The following is a 24157-nucleotide window of genomic DNA, read 5'->3' as shown; positions in this document are numbered from 1 at the left end:
ATGCTTGGCATTCTGATTTAGGAAATCAGCCAAATTATGGCACCATACATGAGAGTTCAGAAGAAGCAACAGGCCTGAAGGGAATGTCCAGTATGTGGATCTGAGCCTCTGGGGGAAGTCTCTGGCTAGAGGTGTAGTAGACACAGTAGGTTCTTGATACAGTATTCAGAATGCTTTCTGAAAGAATTGCAACTTGATACCTATGTATATTTAACAGCACAGTCTACCACTGTGTAGTTAAAAAAAGATGCTGCCATTGTTTACCTAATTTCATACTTGTAAAATTATCTTTTTATGAGGATATTCACATATTCAAAAGATGCTTTATTTTCTATATATTTTGTTCTCTTAAGGCTGGTACCAGATAAATAAACGTTGGTTTTTTAAATAAATTTTTTTGAGATAAGGTCTGTCTCTGTTGCTCAGACTGAAGTGCAGTGACACAGTCTCAGCTCACTGCAACTTCTACCTTCTGGGCTCAAGCAATCCTCCCACCTCAGCCTCTGGAGTAGCTGGGACCACAGGCACATAACACCAGGCCTGGCTAATTTTTGTATTTTATGTAGAGATAGAGTTTCACCATAGAGTCCAAGCTGGTATCAAACTCCTAGGCTCAAGTGATCTACCCACCTCGGCCTCTCAAAATGCTGGGATTATGTAAACCCCTGTACCTGGTCTAAAGTTTTAATTACTGAATGTATTGGTGCTTTGCCAACGCTACTAAAGCTTCATTTATTTTGTAGGTTGGACCCTCTATAGAGTTACTGATGAGCTTCTTGAGATAATCCCTAATGACATTTCAAATTTTTTCAAGGAATTAAATATTTTCTATTTTTTTATCCCTTAAGTAACTGGTTATAAAGATGAAAAGATAAGAACCCCACCCTCAAGGAGCTTACAAAGTAGTTTCAAGTATGTAAACTTACTTTTCAGAATGATTCTGTAATAGGAGTTTTGAGATATTGCTATTTCCATCTTAAAGATTCTGGAAGATTGAGACTTGCCCTGGGTTACACATCAGGGTGGAATTTGGAACTCAATCTTCCGTTTCCTGCTTCAGCGCGCATTTCACTTGACATTGTTCACTTGACATTCACACATTTAAACACTGCTATTTTAGGTTTTACAATTTGACTTTTAAAGTCGACTGTGTATTAAAACAAAGATAAATATGTACACTCTGTTTAAATATTTCTAGTATGTTTCCCCGTCCTCTCCTTAGTTATCACCCCTCACTAACAGCTGTACTTATAGGCCGTGCTTTAAAAAATGACTAAGTTTCTTTTATAAACCTTCCTACAAATCTTGCTATTATTGGCATGTTTTCACTTTTCCTTCAGACATCCAGGCACCCTTGCAAGAATAATTTTTCAAGATTTTCTTTGGCTGTCAAGCATCTTTAAAGAGATGGATAGTTTATTGAACAGTACAGATAAGTTCTATTGTTCCCATATTTTTGTTATTATTGTTTTTACTCTGACAGTGGGGTGGAAATTTAAAAAGTTTTCCAGTATGGAAGAAGACCTTGTAATGCACTTAAATATTTGAGATATCAACATACCTTAAATCCATTTACAAAGATTGAATATTGACACTAAGATTATAAGAATACAGGCCATATTCCACTTTGCAAAGTATATTAATACCCCTCAATTCAGTTAAATTGTACACTGCAGAAGAGGTCAGGGTAAGAGGAAAGAAGGCACTGTGTTAGGGTGTCTTCCTCTTGGCACCTTTAAAATGATAAACATGGAGATTGATTTTGGCCAGGAATCTGGGGTACTGTCAGAACAACTCTATTTGAACAAGCTGTGCTTAGTGGTAAGAGGGAGTCAGAAGGATGTTGAAAAGGGGACAGAGAAGAAGAAAGATAAAGAAAAATTGGTCCTTTACCTCCTCACATGCAATCTGTGAGATTATCTTCCTTTACTCATTCTGAAAAATCTTTCCTGAGCATCTACAATATGCCAGACCCAAGGCTAAGAATGGGAGGAAAACGTAGCAGTGGCCCTACCCTCAGTGGCCCATCTGTCCCTGTTTGTGTGGTTTATTTGCCTCTCTTCTCCTTTATCCTTTTCTAGTTCTTTACTGACATAATGAGATCCTAGTTTGTATGTGTACGTGCACGTGTGTTTAATTACATAGTTAATACAGTTTTAATCACCTCTTTATTTTTCATTGTTTACTACTGTTGTAGCAACTTGATTAAATATTAAAAATAATAATCTAACTTTGATACTGGCTTTCTAAATAGTCGCTGAACAGATGTTGCTCTTCAAAATAAGTACTAGGAGAAGTAATAGTATTTTCTCCTTTGAGAGAAGGTTGGCTTTGGAAAGCTCGTGGCTCTTAGTAGGTGAATGTGCATCTTGTAAAACAGTGCCTTTAGTAATGCAATCACTATTTTAATACATTGGGGACTAAAGATGGAAGCTTAAGGATTAAAATAAAATACCTTTTTCAACAAAAAATGTATTAATATATAGGTAGACAGAGAGCGGGTACTGTCTGTTGGGTAGATTCCTTGGCAAATAAACAGAAGGGAGTAGGATTGGGAATTTGTCCATCTGGTAACCAGACTTACATGTAAATCAGTTAAATGAGTTAGCAGGAGTCAACCCAGAAAAGTTAGCTAAGACAAGATAATTACTAAAGTTTTCATTAGGCAAGCAAGATCAGGTTCTCAATGGTCAAGCAGTGAGATACAAGCCAGACTGGGAAGTTAAGGAACAGAGTATCAGGGAATCATAATAAAATTGTAATAAAATTTGTTCAGCCATGGGGCTAGTTTTATTTATATAAAGCTATTTTAATATATAAAATATATACATAGTACAAAATCCAGAAGGTGCAGAATAGTAAACAATGAAAAGTCAGCCTTCTACCCCATTATAAATCTAAACTCCCCCTACCAAGAGGCAACTATAATTAACAATCTTTTATATAGCCTTGTAGAACATCTATACACAAAGAAGTAAGAGGTAGTATAATATACACACTGTTTTTTTCACATATATATACAATTTTTATTTTTTTAATTGTATAGTATCTCAAGGCATGACTGGAAAATGCTTTTTAAAACTAGTTCCTTATTATGAGACCTTTAGGTCATTTCCGGTCATCTACTATTACAGATAATGATAGAGTGACTAACTTTATACATGCATCATTTTATACTGGAGTAATCATCTTAAAAGGTCAAATTCCTAATAGTGAGATTGCTGGGTCAGTGGATTTGCTCATTCAGACGAAACGTTTGTGATAAAATTTTACTATTTTAACTGTTTTTAAGTGTACCATTTGTGTTAAGTATATTCACATTATTGTTCAACTAATCCCTAGAACTTTTTCATATGCAAAACTGAAATTCTACACCCATTAAACAACTCCCCAATTCCCCTTTTCTCCTACTTTGTTTCCATGAATGTGTCTACTTTAGATATACCTCCTGTAAGGAGAATCATACAGTATTTGTCTTTTTATAAATGGCTTATTTCACTTAGCATAAGATCATCAAGGTTGGTTCATGTTGTAGCATGTGTCAGAATTCCTCTCCTAAGATGGAATAATAATTCATTGTGTGTGTATACATATATATACACACCATATAGATACAATGTACCATATATATGCACTACCATACACAGACACACACACACACCCCGTATTTTGTTTATCCATTCACCCACTGATGGACACTTGGGTTGCTTCTACTTCTTGGCTATTGTGAATAATGCTGCTATTATGATAGGCATGCAAATATGTCTTCAAGATCTTGGTTTAAGACCAGGTATGGTGGCTCACACCTGTAATCCCAACACTTTGGGAGGGTGAGGCAGGCAGATTGCTTGAGCTCAGGAGTTCAAGACCAGTCTGGGAAACAAACTGAGACCCTGGCTTTACAAAAATTCAAAAATTAGCTGGATGCAATGGCGCATGCCTGTGGTCCCAGCTACTTGGGAGGCTGAGGTCAGAAGATGGCTTGAGCCTAGGAGGCAGAGGTTGCAGTGAGCCGAGATCACTCCACTGCACTCCAGCCTGGGTGAGAGTGAGACCTCTTCTCAAAAAAAAGATGCTGCTTTAAAAATTTTGGGATATATAACCGGAAGTGAAATGGCTGAATGATGCGTTATGGGTTTGTGTATCTAAAAATTTTGTTTTTATTGCCAAGGTATTCTTGATACAGGTTGTAGCAATTTGTATTCCTACCAGTAATAAGTGAGTGTCTCTGTACTCATACCAGCACTGTGTGCCATCTAACTTTTTGACCATTGTCACTCTGATAAGGAAAAAAAAAGTTATTTCATCATAGTATTTTAAAATATTTTTCTTAAAATAAGTGGAATGGAGTTTTTCATATGTTTACTGTTTAAAATGTATATTAATAGGAAATTTGAGATATAGGAAGGTACACAGATCAGGGGATAATTGTCATTGAAATGATAGTTTATTACTCACAGTTCCTGAAGGAAGGGACATATCATGTCACAGTGGTGAGTAGGGTGTCACATGGCAAAGTAGTGGGGTTGGTCAGAAGACAGAGGGAGAGGGCTAAACTGTGGGCAAGAGCCTTTATTGTGGTTTTCAAGATAAGGAATAGGTGAGGTGGGGGTAAGCAGGCTTAGGATTGGCTAGTTTGAATTATTTCACTGGGCTCTGGGCCCATTCATAAGGTCTGTCGCTAGTTGTCTGGAACCTGGCACTGGGGTGATAAAGGTCAGTGGGGGTGTAGACTCTAGATTAGTTAGTTGGCATTTGAAAAGTGTGCCCTCAGGAGGGAGGAGGAGATGAAGAAGGCAGGTGACTCAGGCATAATATATTATCAAGTTTTCCAGAACAAGGTGTATCCAGGCCACGTATGTAGGGCAAATGTTAAAGTAGCCACTATGCAGAAGCTAGAATTGTAGAGCCTTAGTACATGTGGGGTCTTAGTACAAAGACCCACTTGTAATTATTTTTTGTGTGAATTCTGCTCACATTTTTTCCCATTTTTTCCATTGGGAAGTTTAGTTTTTTCTTGTACATTCATAGGAACTCTTTATACATTTAGAAAGTAGGCCTTTGTGTACAACATGCACTGCAAAAATCTTCCTGTGAGTTTATTGTATTTTGTTTGAGTTTGCTTATGATAGTTTTTTTCCCCTATGTAGAAATTAATTTTTTTATAAGCTTGAATGTATTAACCTTTTCCTTTGCAGCTTCAGGATTTTGTGTCATACCTTAAAGACTTGTTTTTCTGAGGTTATAAATACGTCTCCTGTGTTTTTTCCCAGTACCTTGATGGTTTGTGTAATCATATTTTCGCCTTTGTTCCATCTGGTATGTACGTGATGTAGGGGAAACAAAAAGGAGATATAAGCAACAAGGTTAGAACCTAATGCCAAGTTATCACCTTCTGAGGCAAAATTTCTTTACCTCTTTTCAGCCTATACAATCCAGGTGGAGGCAAACAGATACATCTGAGTAGCAAAATACAAAATAAAGAGGCACAAGAATTACCTGACATTAAACCTCAGATTAGGAAGATAGGAATTTTGCTGTCTATAAAGGCTACAACTAAGAATGGACAGGCTCAAAATATCTTAAATCTTAATGATTTGGAAAGAAAAAAAACCTGATCATTGGGTGGGAGAGTGACTGAGTAAAAATGGGTCTTAGGTCTAGCTTTGTATGTTCTAGCTGTGCAAAATTCAAGTCATTTAAGTTCTCTGAACCTCACTTTATACTAATAAAACATTTTTCAGCTCATAATACTTCAGGGATACTTCACTGCCTACCATGATTGTTTTACCATCTTTTAAAATTGCTTTTATCACTTTTTCCCAGTGGCAGTCTTACACAGAAGCACTATATATAAAATAGATTTGAGACTGGGCATGGTGGCTCAGGCTTGTAATCCCAGCACTTTGGAAGGCCAAGGCAAGTAGATGACTTGAGCTCAGGAGTTTGAGACCAGCCTGGGCAGCACAGTGAGACTCCATCTCTACCAAAAAACAAACAAACAAACAAACTACAAAGAAAAGACTACAGGTGGCACGATGGTGCATGCCTGTAGTCCCAGATACTAGGGAGGCTGAGGTGGGATGACTTGGGCCTGGGAGGCAGAGGTTGCATCAGCTAAGATCAGACCTCTGTACTCTAGCCTGGGTGAAAAGGCCAGACCCTGTCTCAAGAAAAAATTTGGATGTGGTGGATATAGAGATGAGGGATGCAAAGTGAAAGCTCCTTGTTCTCCCCTTCACCGTATCATCACCACCAACCCCACCACTCCCAGGTCCCCCACCTCAAGGAATCACTGGAGAAACCCCTGCTCTGTACAGATAATTTGTGAACTGAATAAAACCGAGCCTTCTCCCTCCAACCTAAAAACCCGTCTCAACACAGCCTAAAGGAAACAAAAGCCTTGGAAAGCAATATGGCTGTGCTGAAGTCTCCTTCAAGAAATGGAGGCATGACTTCCACAGCATATCAAGCAGCAAAACTTCCCAAATTCCTCATCACAGCAGATGCCTCTCCCACACCTCTTTCTTCCCTCTTTTAAAATCTCAGAAACAGGCCTTCCCACCCTCAAGCTATATATTTCTTCTCTGTATCTTTGTGCGTCTTCTCCTTGATCTCTTTGGCCATTTCATTATTTTGTAAAGCAGTCTTCAGAGTTCTTTCTACTTTTCCTTCCCACCCAGTATCCCATCATCACCTCATAGGTGCAGACACAGAACTGAGCAATTAATAGGTGGCAGAGGGAGAGTGCAGATACTTAACTTTGACTTTTTCTTTGCCTTATTATAAGGATTAAGTGTCACCATCTTGACCTCACAGTCAAATCCCTCTACAATCTGATCCATCATTTTTCTCCCATGCTCCAGCCAAATTAGACGTATTATTGTTTTCCTAACTAGTGCCTGATTTTCCACCCTGCTGATGTCTTTGCTCATCCTGCACCCAGGCCAGGAGTGCTTTCTTCACTGTTTCTGTGCTTCAGAATTCTACCTATCTTTCAAGGATAGCTGAGATCTCGTCTTTTCTCCTGAAGCATCTCTCTTCCTGACCAAATGTGATCACTTCTGCTTCTGCATCCTCTCCGCATAGTGCTTGCACTTACCTCATGTCACTTATTTTCTTTCCTGTTTTTCAAGCTAATTTACAGTAGCTTTAGGAACATTGAGAACAGGAAGCACATAGTATTCTTTTTGGTGCTCCTTGTGAACTCTTAGCTCACTGTTTTGCATATAGTTATGCTAAGATTTTCAAAAGAGCAAATATACCTAGTAATTAGTAAAGTATCTCACTAAAATAATCACATTACTACATCACTATTTTAAAGGAAACTTAAGAAATTTCTTCTGGATTACTGAATGTATTTCCTATATCAAGCCAACCTAAGTTCTCAGTGACTTAAAGTTTAGACCTATTGTACATCTCTTCCAGTTTTATTTTGCCAGCTGAGCCCCCAAAGGGATATGTGATAGGCAGGCAATGATTTTTCAAATATTTTTTGAAAGATAAAAAATCCTTTGCTTCAAGTAAATTAGAAATGAAACCTCATGATACACAATAAAAGCAGAACTATTCCAGCTAAATAGTGTTTCACACGTTATACATTCTCCTGGCTTCTTTTCCAACCCCGCTTCCTTCAGTGTTTTGAAAACCCGTCTGCAGGAGCTTAGGGTCTCTGGAGACACAGTAGGGTCTCAACTCTAGCAGCGCAGCATGTTAAATACCAGCCCTGCTTTCATCATGAAAGTATTGGTCTTTCCTATCCAACTTTCATAGTTATCCATGATATCAGGGCCTTTCTAGGTTTCTAATAGTTGGCTTCATCAGGTTGAATAAATTTATTCCATATACGATAGAAATTTAAAAATCACCATCACCAACACAATTTACTTGTAAATGACGCATTCTGAAAGAATTATTTTCTCTAACAAATGAAAATAAGGACTTTGCTGTTTACACAAAAAGTCTTTGGCTTCCAGAGAACTTACAAAGTCTTTGTGCTTAAGCAGAATTTGTTCATCAGCAAATTCTGCCATGTAACCATGGGAGTAAAATAGTGTTTGGAGAGTGTAGGAACTTGTTTGCCCTTTCTGTCATGGTTGTTGTAAATTTTGACTTAGCTGCAGGAAGAAAATAATTTTTAGCCACTAGGTTAAGTAGGGACATTAACACACTTGAAAATATATTAATTTTTGAAATATCTCCTGTTAGTAAAATATCATATAATTGTTTTGATAAAATACAGAAAGAGATGTTTTACCTTAAGCTGAGATACAACTGGAATCATTCTCCGCTTCCTGGATTCACACAGAAAGTCATGGGAGGATGAGACTGAAGTTTACTATGTGTATCTATTACCCATGGAAAATTAGTCCACTTCCTGACCAAGAATGTCAGGACAGCTGAAAATGGATAATTATCTACAAGTGAAAAACAGTTTGTAGATAACGGAGGCTTTTTTTTTTTTCCAGGGAAGATTATTACTGAGTATAAGGCATTGCCTCCTTATTCCAGGATTAATCATAGCAAACAGAGATGACATTGGAAATGCTCCTAGGGAAGTGTCCAGCCCATGGTTGGCGCTCAGCAAGTAACAGCTGTTTATCATTATCAGTATGCAGAAACCAGAATCTCTAAACAAAAATTAAAACAGGTTAGAGTCACTGAAAAAATATGATATTACATTACTGAATGGGACAGAAATATAAGCAAATAATTTTGTGGACCGTTTGATAAACTTTTAAACATAAACACAAGTTGCTTGCCTCTTGCAGAAGATGGGAAAGTGATATGGTTTGGCTGTGACCCCACCCAAATCTCATCTTGAACTGTGGATAAGAACTTCCAGATCTTATCCAAGACTATCAAGGTAGTATCTCAGTGAGTCTGCAAGAACCACAGTGTTTCTGTTCTTGGGGTGCCCCCTAAAGCAGATATGGCTTAGATGACAATACCCAAGTTCTCTTTCAAATATCTGGAAAACCTTCCCAAGAAGGATAGGTACAAACAAGCCCAGACTGCGAAGACTGCAATAAATACCTAACTCTTCAATGTCTAGTTACAGACAAACATGCACAAGCGTCAAGACCATCCAGGAAAACATGACCTCACCAAATGAACTAAATAAAGTACCAGAGACCAATCCTAAAGAAACAGAGATATGTAACCTTTCAGACAGACAATTCAAAATAGTTGTTTTAAGGAAATTCAAGACGACACAGAGATGGAATTTCTGTGCCTGGAATTCTATCAGATTAACAAAGAGATTGAAATAATTAAGAATCTATTGATCATGAGAGGAGTGCAAATCAAAACTCCAATGAGACATCATCTCACCCCAGTTTAAATGGCTTTTATCCAAAGGACAGGCAATAACAAATGCTGTGAGGATATGAAGAAAAGGGAAGCCTCATACACTGTTGGTGGGAATGTAAATTAGTACAACCACTATGGAGAATAGTTTCCAGGTTCCTCAAGAAACTAAAAATAGAGCTATCATATGACCAAGCAATCCCACTGCTGGGTATATACCCAAAAGAAAGGAAATCAGTGTATCAAAGATACATCTGTACTCCTATGTTTATTGTAGCACTTTTAATAATAGCCCCGGTTTGGATACAACCTAAGTGTCCAACAGATGAATGAAGAAAACACAGTACATACACACTATAGAGTACTATACAGCTATAAAAAATAATGAGATCCCATCATTCACAACAACATGGATGGAACTGGAGGTCATTATGTTAAGTGAAATAAGCCAGGCACAGAAAGACAAACTTTGCATGTTCTCACTTATTTACGGGAGATAAAAATTAAAATAATTGAAATCATGGAAATAGCAAGTAGAAGGATGGTTACAAGAGGCTGGAAAGGGTAGTGGGGAGGGCAGGGGGTAAGTGAGGATGGTTAATGAGTACAAAATAAAAATAATGAACGAGACCTACAATGGGGGACTACAGTCAAAAATAACTTAACTGTACACCTTAAAATAACTAAAAGAGTACAATTGGATTGTTGGTAACGCAAAGGATAAATGCTTGAGGGGATGAATGCCCCTGATAAACACTTCATCTGAATTACATTTAAAGGAGTTTAATTGAGCAATGAACAATTCACGAATCAGGCAGCCCCCAAAATCACAGCAGACTCACAGAGACTCTAGGGGTGTCTTGTGGTCAGAACAAATTTATAGACAAAAAAGGTAAAGTGACGTATAGGAATCGGAAGTGAGGTAACAAACAGTGAGATTGGTTATAGCTTGGTGTTTGTCTTGTTTGAATGGAGTTTCAACACTCAGCAGTCTGAGTGGTTGAAGTATGGCTGCTGGGACTGGCCAACACTCAGCCATTGTTACAGGTGCGTACTATTAAGTTAGGTTTTCAGTTTTGTCTGACTATTAAGCTAGGTTACTGTTCACCCACAAGGACTCAAATGTAGAAGTATGGAGTCCTTCTCAGGCCATATTTAACAATTTGCTTTAACAATTCCCCACTTTTGGTAATTTTCTCAATTTTGAGAGATTGACCAAAACCTTATTCATTGATGTTACCATCACTATCATAAATGAACTTACATAGTTTTGAAACCCACTGGGAAACAGTAGAACAGTGGGTTCTGCAAGGAGGGAATAAGGACTGAGTAGAGGTTACTTCCTTATGCTGGAACATCCTGCTTACAGGAGAAAAAACACCTGGTCTGTTCTAGGAGCTGTGTGTTTTCTTAAAGCCTTAGTTTGATTATGTCACATTTAGCACGAGTGACTCCATTTTAGTTTGGTTTGGTTTATTGGGGCCTAGTACATAAGCTCAGTACAAAATAATGGCCTTCCATAATTTTGTTCAAAAAATTTCTCCTTTTTGGCCAGGTTCTCACTTAGGTGAGAGTGTGACCAAAACTTAGGGCCTTAGCGCCACTCTCAGTTACCATCATTTTGGGTTTCTGGTCTCACCATGTCATTCATAGGTTATGGTGTCCTCATGGTCACACATTTCTTTCAGCTTCTGTCATTCCAATTGAAAAGAGAGCATTTGACGTTCTAGAGATGGCTGCGTGCAAGTATTTAAAACCTTTGAGAGAACACAGTGCACCAGGGAGACTATTACTATGACTATTGGGAGGATAATACCAAGAGTTTAGAGTATGCTCCTTACCCAGGGTCCCCATAAACCAAACCACATAAAATTAAATAGATTAAAAAATGAGCTAGAAGAAGAATCTGCTTAAGTGGTCTTTTCATTAATCCTCTACAACTGAATTTTTATAATCTACATTTGATGTATACCTAACTTAATAGTATGGACCCGTAACAATAGCTGAGTGTTGGCCAATCCCAGCGGCCATACTTCAACCACTCATAGATGCTGAGTGTTCTAACTGTGTTCAAAATAAGGCAAATGCCAAGCTGTAACCAGTCTTATAGTACTAGTTTCTGTACCTCACTTCTGATTCCTGTACGTCACTTTACCTTTTTTGTCTATAAATTTGTTCTGACCAGGAGGCACCCCTAGAGTCTCTGTGAATCTGCTGTGATTATGGGGGCTGCCTGATTCGCAAATTGTTCGTTGCTTAAACTGCTTTAAATTTAATTCGGATGAAGTTTTTCCTTTATCACCCCAGTTACCCTGGTGTGATTATTATGCATTGCATGCCTCTATCAAAATATCTCATGTAGCCCATAAATATGCATACCTACTATGTTCCCACAATTTTTTAAAAAGATCATTAGTGTCTCTAAGGAAAAGGGGAGTAAAACTAGTCTCTGCCCAACTAAAGGTTTATAATCATAGCAGACTAGTACTCTAATGAATTTAAATGACCACAAATGATTCCTCAAACTTGGGCAGCACACTGCCAACAAATGAAAAGGTTTTTCGATCTGTGCCCTAGTTCGTTTTATTTTGCTATATGCATATGGGTATCTACATATGCACAGGTACACACACACGCACTGTAATTACATCACAACACCCCACTCTCATAAGGTGGTATCTCCAAGAAGATGCAGTATTTGAGGCTTCAATCAGTCATCACCCCCTCATTTTGCTGTCAAGTGTCTTCCTAAGTTAAAGGAAAGTTTTGTAGAATACCATTGTGTAACACCATGATGATTTTTTAAGATATCCAGTAACTCAACAAAAATACCGTTGCTGGCAGAAGCAAGGAAAAGCAAATCTATATCTAACATGATCTAAAATAAGTATCTATTGCAATGGGAATGAATCTCTGCCCTCACCATAAAGTGTCACTGGCACCTCTCGAATGACATCATTACAGGGTGGATGGGTGGGACGCAACTGTGCTGGCTCCTCCTCATCTCCAACTTCTACAAGGCCAGCTTGTGCCAGGGCTGTTTCTGTAAAAGTCTGCTGCACATAAACTTACTAGGTTATCTAATCCCATGGATTCATTGCCATCTGTATTCCACATTTCTCAAATGTATTTCTGAGCCCTAGATGTCTTTCCTGAACTTCAGACTAATATTCAAATGCCTATATCCACTTGGATATCTTTGAACTTACAATGTTTAAAACTTCTGATTCCAGCCTCCCACCCCACTCCATTCCACTCCTCACAAACTTTCCAGACAGGCTTCCCCTGCAGACTTCCCCATTTCTGTTCATGGCAGCTCTATCCTTCACAGCTGCTCAGACTAAAATCTTGTGGTTTTCTATAATGCCTCTAATTGTTATTATCTACCACTGGCTGACCTTTGATCAGCAAATTTTGTCACCTTTACCTTCAAAATAGATGTATCTCACTGCAACCTTTCATCATGTTTTTGTCATCACTTACCAAGAATATTGCAAACATTATCAAACTGATGTCCTTGTTTCCCTACAGTCTCTTTTCTACTTGCCTACAAAAGCGACCCCTTTAAAACTGGTTGAGATCATGTCTTTCCTCTGCTCAAAACCCTTACAGCTCTTATCTACTCAATATAAAAGGCACAGTCCTTACCATGGCTTAAAGGCTTAGGCAATCCGGTATACCACTCCTATCCCTTGTTCATCCCCAACCACCCAAGCTGTCTCTGATCTCATCTTCCCACCATGCCAGACCCTCTGCTGTTTCACGCAGACCTCTTTGCTGACCTTCAAACATGCTATCCACTCTTCCAGGCTTGGGGCTTTTGCACCTAATGTTCCCTTTGTTTGAAACACACTTATCCCAGACATCTGCCTGGTTTGCGCTCTCATATCTTTAGGTCTCTGTTCAAATTTCACCTCCACAGACAGGCCTCTTCTGACTGCTCTATATGAAACAGCACCCCCTTTTCTACTACTCCCTTATTCTCCTTAATTTTTAACGGTATTTATCATGTATTTGTCTCCTCTGATAAATATTTACCATATATTTGTCTCTACTACCCGCTGCATGAGTGTAAGATTTTTATCCGTGTTGGTCACTGATAAATCTCCAGCCTCCTAGAAGACTGACACATGGTGTGCACTCAGTGAATACTCCATGAATAAATTAAGGCTAACTTTACCCCAGCATTTCTATCACCATAAGTCTGAGTTCTAAGACATTTCTGGCTTCTCAACTTTAGTTACCATGAGCTGCTATTGAATGTAGGTTTGTATTAACTAAGCAAGCTAACTATTAGACTCAAACATGTCTTCTCAAGATAGCCTGTTGAATCTATAATTTCTGGTAAATATGCCTATACCGGTAAATTCAGTCACATCTAAAATTGTTTCTTCTTCCTTAGGCAACCTGAGTCTCTCTCTATATGTCTTCTCCAGCCTTCTGCTGATATATGTTAGCAAAGTTGTGCAAAGCCTTCTCTTTCCACTAGACTTTAGAATTGATATTGGGGCATGCGCTGATGACAAATCTGGAGATGCTGTTGAGTGGGATGAAGGAGCCTAAGGGAGAATTTGGAGTGTTCCCCCAGCAGGGAAAGCAACAGTGCCCTCCAGCAAGAGGACATCCTCATCAATGTCAGGGGAGGGACTACTTCAAAAAGCAAGGGGGGCCACTCATGTTTGGGAATTCGGGACACTCCAGGTTTTCAAAGTATACCCATTTCCTCTCATTTCCACCCCTTCCCAGTCAATCAACAAAGGAGACCTGGCAAGCTTATGACTTAGCATTGTGATCTGGCAATGCGCAGAATGAAATTAAAGTTGGGAATTGGCCACCTCAGCTTGTTACCTCTGGGGAGAGGGACAGGATTGAAATTGAAGGTGGTTTGTGAAGGAGTCTTTATTTTAATCTGTATCTTTTTAAAAAATTAAAAGATTCATGGATTTTATGTTAAAATTAATTTCAAAATTTAAGTAGTATGAAAAATACTGCCTTTTTTCTTCAGGAATTCAGTAGGGTGGAACAATCACTATTGGGTGGGTACAGCAGTATGCCTCTGTGTGACATGTCCGCACAGGCATGTTCCTAGGACCCCTTCTAAAAGTTTGCCACTGTTACGTTCCCAGTCCTATAGGACACAGTAAGTCCTCACTTAACATCATGGGTAGGTTCTTGGAAACAGCAACTTTAAGCGAAAACAACACATTGTATGTCATAGGAACTTCATTCCTGTTCATGTCAATTAGCTTATGGTAAAATTGGTTTTGTTACATGGTACGTTGTTTTAATGTCACTGTTTCCGAGAACCTATCAACAGGGTTAAGTGAGGACTTACTGTATTTGATCCTGTCTTGCCATATTCTCCCTGGCTGTAATTGCTTCTCACCTATGTTCACAATCTCTCAAATCCTCAGATTTGACCCTACCCACTACTTTCCCAATCGTAACTGTGGCCTCTTTAGACTACAACTCTTTCTCTGTGGCAACATATTATTAATCACTTTGAATAACGATACTCATGTTTCAAATTTCCTTTACTGAATTCAAACAGATTGATTTCAGGACACAACTTAGACAATATTGAATAATATATAATAAGAAATATATAGGGCGGCATAAGATCAAGGAGAGGTGCCAGGACCCAACCTACTGTCATCAGAGAACTCTGCCTATAAGAGATAACTATTTAGGGCCTGGCGCAGTGGCTCACGCCTGTAATCCCAGCACTTTGGGAGGCCAAGGTGGGTGGATCATGAAGTCAGGAGATTGAGACCATCCTGGCTAACACGGTGAAACCCCGTCTCTACTAAAAATACAAAACAAATTAGCTGGGCATGGTGGCGGGCACCTGTAGTCCTAGCTACTTGGGAGGCTGAGGCAGGAGAATGGTGTGAACCCAGGAGGCAGAGCTTGCACTGAGCCGAGATGGTGGTACTGCGCTCCAGCCTGGGCAACAGAGCAAGACTCCGTCTCAAAAAAAATAAAATAAAATAACTATTTAGGATGATGATGATTTTTTTTCTGTCACCCAGGCTGGAGTGCGGTGGCGTGATCTCCGCTCACTGCAACCTCCGTCTCCCAGGTTCAAGCAATTCTCCTGCCTCAGCTTCCTAAGTAGCTGGGACTACAGGTGTGAGCCACCACACCTGGCTAATTTTTGTATTTTTAGTAGAGATGGGGTTTCACCATGTTGGCCAGGCTGGTCTTGAACTCCTGACCTCACATGATCTGCCCACCTCGGCCTCCCAAAGTGCTGGGATTACAGGCATGTGCCACCACACCCAGCTGGTAACGATGATTTTTAAATATATATGTTCTAGGTGCTTTATATATGTTATTTAATCCTCTCAATAACTCTATCAGGCAGATTCTATTACTATTCCTATTTTATAATTGAAGAAACCAAAGAACATTAAGTGACTTGCCCAGGATCATACAGCTTGCAAATAGTGGAGCTGAAATTCAGACCAGGAAGGCCAGGTCCTGAGTTCCTGTTGTTAATCATGGGTGATAAGACAAAACCCAGTGAGGAAAGAGGATGGCATTCTATCTAGACCAAGGAAACAGTATACTAAAGGCAGTGAAAACATTAGAAAACATAGTTTGTTTGAGTACAACAAGGCGTTTAGAATGGCAGAAGTATAAGTAGTGGTAAAAATCAGTTCATGAAGGGACTTATTTGCCAGATTTTATCTTGTAGAAAATAAGGCGTTGTTGGCCAGGCGCGGTGGCTAATGCCTGTAATCCCAGCACTTTGGGAGGCCGAGGCGAGCGGATCACGAGGTCAGGAGATCGAGACCATCCTGGCTAACATGGTGAAACCCCGTCTCTACTAAAAATACACAAATTCACTGGGCGAGGTGGCGGGCGTCTGTAGTCCCAGCTACTCGGGAGGCTGAAGCAAGAGAATGGCATGAACCCAGGAGGCGGAGGTTGCAGTGAGCCGAGATCTCGCCACTGCACTCCAGCCTGGGCGACAGAGCGAGACTCTGTCTCTGAAAAAAATTAAATTAAATTAAATTTAAAAAATTTTAAAAAAAGAAAAAAAAAAGAAAATAAGGTGTTGAAAGTTTTAAGCAGGACAATTACATGATCAGAATTGTACTTTTGAACAATCCCCCTGGTAGGGATGAAAGCTGGACTGGAATAGACTGAAACCAGAGGTACAGACTATTCAGATGTGTTTGTGTTGTCCTGAGGAGATGAAGAGGGCTAACCAGAGCAGCAACACTAATAACGGAAAAAGAGGAGAGGAAGTTGAATGCCACAAAATGAAACTGAAACTTTTGTATTTCAAATGTTTCAACAGTATTCTAGAGGGAAGTAAGATAATGGTGTTCCTCTATTTGCCTCTGACTTCTTGTTAATGAAATAGTACTCATTAAAGTCTTCAGAGTCACAGATACTGTATAGCTTAGGTAAGCATTTTACAACTTTTCAGACACAAGTAAGTACATAAATATTATTTTACAACCAACAATATTTAATATTTCCACGTTGAAGAATAGATGTGATAATTAAATCTTTTATGAGGTTTTAAAAAGTCATGAAACATAAACCTAATTATACATAAAAGAATTTTAAACAAGAGCTTATTGTGATGACATTACTCATAACTTTTACCTTTAAAACCTTTTCTTGGGTAGCTATTCAAAAGTAAAGACTGCAAATTTTGTTGCTCAGATTTGTTATGTTTTGTATATTTAAGCTCTTTATTTATTGAACAGATGTGTCATTAATTCATTTGGAGCATTACTATTATCAGTAAAATTTGATTATTTTTCCGTCAGTCATAGGTAAATCAGCTCCACTTGGAATTTCTAAGGACCCAGTTTTAGTCAATATTTTCAAGGAATGATGACATCAGAAATAAAGTCTTAATTAAGATAACAAATATTAGCTATCAAAATGGAACCATGACAAGATTCTAATGTTTGTAAACAGTCAATCCATATTTATGAACATTAGCATATATTAGTCAATAGTTAAGGCAAAAGGTTCTAGCAGATATAATCTATTTCCATCAACATGTTAAATGTTATAAAAGTCTAGAATTATTGGTAACATGAAATGATTCCAAAATGGAATTTCTGTGTTACAGAATTTACTAGAAAAGTGCTGTGAAAGTATAATGAAAAATAAAATGATCCCTTGAAATAATGTGGAAAGATACAACAAGCTTTTGAATATTTACATGGATTAGTGAATTATTTGCCAAATTCTCCTGAAGTTATACCTAGTTCCCATTAAATCAATGGACATTGTGTATATGAGCATATACCTTTCTTTAGAACTGTGTTTTGTGATAAGTCCATTTTTACTCACAGGAATTTACTTAAACTTGTACATACATTAATTATATATACTAAATGAAAATGACCTTATCTGAAACAAATACATTGTATAATATCAAAACGTTTTTAGTCTGTTTTAAAAAGCAAAAAGTAAAAAACAACGTCAGTTACATCATTTACATTTGGTATCCCACCTAATAGATATACAGCTTTTGAAATCTACAATATTTTACATTTTGGTCATCATTTAATGCTATTTGCATTTCTTTTTAACATTTTAATAGTATTTGTGATATATCATGTTTAACTGAAAGCTTTGGGTTATATATTTTAAAGGAGTATCTTACTTTTTGACTAAATACTTCTGTAAGGGCCTAATATTTGAAAAATTAGCTTGTTACCTGAAGCAACTATCCTCCTTAATCATTTTAAAATAATGAGTAAAGATACATCTTTGTAAATATATTTTGAAAACTTGGTTAGTGTATTAGAAACAGACACCAGAAATTTAAAAAAAATATTTCTAGGACTGGCATACACTACAGTGAATTACTTCAAATGTTACTCTAGAGCATTTTTAAAAATCGCAGAATACTGCTGTTCTCTCTGAGATGATCCCTTTTTACAATGATGAAATTAAACACATTTAAAAGTCTTTTAAATATTATATATAGCATTCCAGAATTGATGAATTATAAAAATTACAGATACTTCTGTTTGGGTAAAAATCTATCTTTTAATTTCTGATAGTGAAATAAGCAATCTACCAGTCAGGGTTGAAATATATAGTATTTGAAGTACTGTTCTATATATTTCAAAATTCATGTTTTCTGTTTGTCCTAGAGAAACTTAGCCTTCTATGAAGTGAATCACTTAATGATATTATTGCTTTGGATATAAAATTGGCCTCAGAGTATTATAGCCTATAAGTAAATGCTTCATTACCCACGTATCCCTACCCACCCCCCCAAAAAAACCTACCAGTAGTCTAGTACAGTAGTGAGCAATCTTAAATTAAAAGCTGTTATTCACACAGAGCAGAGGAAGATAATTTTCGTGTTAAAGCAGTTTTCAACATCAAACATCTAAGGAGTTATAAACTGTAAATGAATTACCTTTAAACCCTGGTCTTCACAGTTACATTGCTTTCTGAATGCTTTTTGGGGTGACATTATGCTACCACGTTTTTAAACGGTTTAAATGACAAATATTTTACATTTCATGAATGATACATGAACAAGTTTAAATATATATATTAGTTCCCTTAGTCTGGGAAACAAAATGCTGTAGGCTCGTTCTGTTGCAAAGTAAATGCTATAGATTAAGTTTGTCTCAGAATGAAGATTACCCAAATAATTATAGCCTGAAAAGAGTGATATATACCTTCAGATGTGCTTAAATCATGACCCAAATACAGATTACTTTGTGTAGAATCCAGCCTACTGAATAAATTTATTATTTTTTTGTTTGAGACAGAGTTTTGCTCTGTCACCCAGGCTGGAGTGCAGTGGCTCAGTCTTGGCTCACTGCAACCTCTTCCTCTCAGGTTCAAGCGATTCTCCTGCCTCAGCCTCCCAAGTAGCTAGGATTACAGGCATGTACCACCATGCCCGGCTAATTTTTGTATTTTTAATAGAGACAGCGTTTCATATGTTTGGCCAGGCTGATCTCAAACTCCTGACCTCAAGTGATCTGCCTGCCTTGACATTCCAAAGTGCTGGGATTACAGGCGTGAGCTACCACACCCAGCCAACAATTATTTTTTAAATATAGCAAGTAATACAAGCAATAGAAAAAGTTTCAATTAATAGAAATTAAAAGAATTATAAATCTAATATATAATTCTCAATATTCCTAATTGCTTGCAAGTGTTCATTGGATAACAGCATAACAACAAAGGACTCCTTTAAAATGCATTGTTTTTCAGCTTTATTTCAAATGTTGTGTAGCATAAGAACCTAGCAGTCAGACATGATTTTTTAGCTATGAAAAATATGAAACAAGGCGTATTCTAAAGTGCTGAAGGAATTAATTGCCCTATTAGATAACGAATACCTGGAGGAATGAACAGAGTGATTTATGGCTTAAAGTGCTTGGGTCTGATCATCATCTTAGCCTCTTTGAAGGAGGACTTGTAGCCACCAGGGTGTGCCTCACTTACACCAGGCCAGGTGCCCCAGAAAATCCCATCACGGACACCTCTGTATTTTTGGTGATAATATTTGCCATTTAAGTTTGCAGAAAGACATGCATCAAACCACCAGCCTGAACTGTAGTACAGCCCACAGTTCCCAGAAGGATATCGATCATTGTCTTTATCTGGGGTGGTGAAAAACTTCAGATCGTGGTTGTAATGTTTGTTGAAACGTAATGCATCTCCAGCTGTGCCATTATAGTTACCAATGTGTAAACGATATTTGAGAAACTCATTAGCCACATAAAACTGATCATACAAGGCATATAGTTTGACACCATTAAAATCTTCAAGATCTATTCTCAGAATCATTTCCTTACTCTTGGTCAGAAGATGAATTTTATTGTTCCCCAGCCAAAATTCCCTTCGGAGGTTTCCAAAGCCAGCTTTGTAGTCTTGCCATGTTCTGGTGAAGTTGGTGCTCCCATCGAGACGTGCCTGCAGCACTGTCCAGCCTCCCCCCATGGTCTCCATGTCACAGTAAACTTCAAAGCTACTATTTTTGGGATCAGGTGTAACTCTGTAGGTCTCACTGCTTCTTTTGCCTATTGCGTAGTAGTCAGAGCAATCTTTATATATTAGATGTTGAACTGAAGGGGGAATAAAAGGAAGGCATTGGATCTTGTTAATAGAAACCATGCATCTGAAGAATTCTTTATATGTACAAAAGCGGTTTGATAATTCAATCAATGTTAGTAATGAAACTTTACTAAACTTACTTGAACTTGTTTAGCAAATGCTTAAGGCCTCACAAGAAGAACCTAGTGTTATAAAGCAGAAAGGACCTCTAATATACTCTTGGTTGGTAGAAATAATGACAGCATCAACAGCAAACAACAATAAGAAAATAATAAAAGTACAGTTTTAATAATTGAGTATTATGTAGTGAGGCCTACCTATACGTTCTAGGCATGCTGCCAGACTGGGTAACATTTTCACACTGAATCTGAACATTGACCTTATGATGTAGGCATTACTGCCAGTCTGCATGTGAGGATATTTAGGCATAAAGATCAGTGGCTTGCCCAACTTCACCTGAGCTTTCAGTGGCAAAGCCAGGACACTAACTCAGATCTGGCTGGCAGCAAAGCTTTGTTCTCGTAATCATTGCCTCCCTTGGTCCTAAAAATCAGACGATTCTAACTCCTAGAACTGTATTCCTTGCATACAGAGGAAGCACAGGCTTCTATTTTCTTTCACCTAAAGGGGCTGATAGCCTCTACTGTCAGAAGGTTTTATAGTATATATTCCAAATGATGTGTTAAAATCCTAATGTATAGGATTGATCATAAATTCATATTTATTTTACTTGACAACTATATAAAGAAGCTCAAGTGAAAAAGAAATATCTTTTTCAATGATATACCAATATTCTTATTCTGTATTTATTATCTAGGAAAGTATTTAGCCACTATTTCACATGTTGGGTTTCTAGAAAGAAACAACAGGTGACTGTATTGAGGATAAGCATAATAATTAGTTAACAAAGTTCTGTATGAATCAGACGGATATTTACTCCCAGATAGTTTTTATTAAAATGTGTGACAAATAAGGTAAGTTTAATATGAGATACCCTAAGGCATAAAAATCTATTCCTGTATATTTAAAGCTCAGAATATTCAGTTATTTCCCCCAAAATGTTTAGGAGAAAGACAATAGTCTTGTTCATATCATGACCAAGTTGCCATGCAGCATCTAATCTAATGTGTGCCCACTCATGTCACCTAAGCGGTGAACCTTGGATTCGCAGTGTGCCAGGTACATTCAGATGCAGGTTGCCAGGAGTATTAGCAATAGAGGTCCGTGAAAATATGACCCTTCCCTCCTTCACTGGCAGATGCCCTGGGGATGGAGCATGCCTGAGATACTGTCTCTAAAGGAAAGTGATCTCCGCCCTGTCCTTTCAACCTTATGTTCATGGTAAGTAGAGGTCCAAATGCGGAGATGGCTTTCCAAAGTATAAGGAGACAGTCAACAGTGGTCCCAGTGACTCAGGTGAAAAGCCAAGGTTTGGGGAGCCAATGCCACTGTGAGTTCGTGGGTGGAGTAGGTGATTAAGTCTGTGGAATTTCACGTGTATTTATTAAAGTTAATTCAAGTAATTTGGATGGTAAGGATGGGTTCTACTTTTATCTGCTTGAATTCTAACTTCATGTAAAAGAGACAGAAATATGAATATATTCCTTCCCTTAGTGGCATGCCAAAACTCTCCCCTTAAAATACTTTTTTGTGCCACTAGGTCTCAAGGCAAAAATTTTCGCACACATATGAAACTGCTTTTATTCCATCTGTAAACTCTCCCATTTTCTCCAGATATTTGGCATTAAGAACTAGATTACTTGCTAAAATCTTTCAAAGACCTCTTTAGCCATGAGAAGTGGCAGTCAGCCAATCACAAGAAAAACTGATTTCCAACGAACAAGGCACAATTGTGAACATCACCTTATCTTTATTGTTTTCAAACACCTCATTGAAGAGACAAGTTAAATGCACTAAAACATCAAGAAATTCTCTCTACTTCTGCTTGCAAGTAGGTCTGGAATTAACAAATAAGATCTTAAAATTGAAAGTGACTTCCAGTGGATACAGAACTATGATTTTTGTAATTAGGTCATATTTATGTGGTCATATTTGAGAAGATATTTATTTTTTCCTGTGCACCTTGATAAATAAGACTTAATCTGTCATCTATTTAACTTACTCAGGTTAATCTTTATAGATACTCTCTAGCTGTATAACATTTATGAACATATGATAAGGAAACATTATACATACCTGGACGTGACTGTATTTGTTCTTGGCTGGGACACTTTGAACATTTGCCATCCAAACTATTGACAACAAATGTTAGATTTGCCACTTTGCTGTCAACATAATTTTCTATGTTGTTCATATTTACAAGATTCAGCTTCTCCAGGCGACCATGAAGTACATTGATCTCCTCTTTGGCATTCTTTAGCTCAGAGGACAGCTTGTTAACCTCACTCTCTAATTCTCTAACTCTGTTATCACCAACCTCTCCCGGGGCTCCTGTACTGGGTAACAGCAGTCCGTTTCTGCCTGGGTCTCCGTTGTCATCAGCCTGCAGCTTGCAGTCTTGGCAAGATTTCTTTAGACTATTTACGATTTCCTTGAGGTTCCGGACTTCTTTGAACACCTCCTCGATCCTGCTGAATTGCTTCGGGAGCTGAATAGTCAAGGGGGGCAGGCTTACCTGGTAGGGGCACTCCCCAGCCTCTTCGCATTTCCCTCTGCTTTCTAGTCTCACTGGGCAGACGTCCTTTGCTCTTTCATCTTTAATTTCCTCTGTTTCATTGTTTGCCACAACCAAAAAACCGTAAGTGGCAAGAACAGCTGAGCTCAGCCAGTACCAGTTAGCCAGCTTCATCTTTACAGTGCTGCTCACCCCAGCAGGGAGTGTGCAGGGCTGGAGCTGCTTTAATAGCGGCAGCTGCCTGAGTCAGGCTTTCTGTGTTCCCAGGAAAGGGTGGGAGCGTTTGCATCACAAGTTTTAGAAACGCACAGGAAGAGGAGATAGCCCTCATCAAACGCAGTTTGCCAAAAACTGTAACTTACTCTCAATAGAAATAATATGCATTGAAATTATTATAGTCAAATATACATAGTCAACAAGATTCACTATCATAATGTATTTTATGAAGCATAAGGAAAGTCTTGCATTTCTAAAATAATTTGGTATACTTATGCTTGAAGTAAATAATTATACCTAACTTCACTGGAAAAAGTTTTTAAAGATAAAAAGTAAGAGCTAGTTATACAAACTGTCTATAGAACAGAGACGTTACTAAAACAAAAATTGTCCTTTTTCCTTCTTAGAATGGGGCATTGGGGAGCCTGTATTTTCTTCATGTTGGACTTTCAGGTGAAATCTTAAGCACTTTTAGAAGTTTCTAAGTGTAACAAAATACAGCTTTCTGACTATTGCAATTGACTTTTGCTTCATTTACTTGAAAAGGAGAAGAAAACTAGTGGAGAAAAAAGGGCTACTTTCTATTCCTTTGTCCGTAGCATAGTGTATATAAATGTCTAAATTCCTAAGACCCATTTAAAAGGACATAATTGTCTTTCATCAAAACCAGTAGCTGCCTCCTTTGCCCTTCCACATTTTGGTAATTGTACTGTCATCTTCCACAGCTGCTCAAATGTGAATCTTTGAGCTATGCCAGTGTCCGTCCTGAACTTCTCTTGCCTACAGCATCTTTGCCCTTTCTTTCTGCAGGTAGCCCTGGCAGGCAGGCCTCTTGCTTTCTGTCTCCATGCTGGTTCTTCCACCTGCTCTCTGGGCCACTTGGTATATCAGCTTGTTCAAAACATGTAGCACTAATGATAACAGTTTTCT

General features: G+C 38.1%; 2 protein-coding genes across 2 annotated transcripts in view; one reads left to right on the top strand and one right to left on the bottom strand.

Annotated features, from left to right (window-relative positions):
• The window catches only part of CCDC146 (coiled-coil domain containing 146), a 180839-nt gene that overhangs the window by 54815 nt on the left and 101867 nt on the right, over positions 1 to 24157 (top strand). The window lies entirely within an intron of this gene.
• Positions 16772 to 23270, bottom strand: FGL2 (fibrinogen like 2). The gene is made up of 2 exons (XM_003268187.4): positions 22573 to 23270; positions 16772 to 20387 (listed from the first exon to the last, which is right to left on the bottom strand). The coding sequence occupies exons 1-2, from the start codon at positions 23183 to 23185 to the stop codon at positions 19681 to 19683; spliced, it is 1320 nt and encodes a 439-aa protein (XP_003268235.1). The 5' UTR covers positions 23186 to 23270; the 3' UTR covers positions 16772 to 19680.

This window comes from Nomascus leucogenys, chromosome 13, assembly GCF_006542625.1.
Source record: "Nomascus leucogenys isolate Asia chromosome 13, Asia_NLE_v1, whole genome shotgun sequence".
Classification (NCBI taxonomy): Eukaryota; Metazoa; Chordata; class Mammalia; order Primates; family Hylobatidae; genus Nomascus; species Nomascus leucogenys.
The sequence above is the reverse complement of the archived record's forward strand: the minus strand, read 5'-3'. Positions and strand labels throughout refer to the sequence as shown.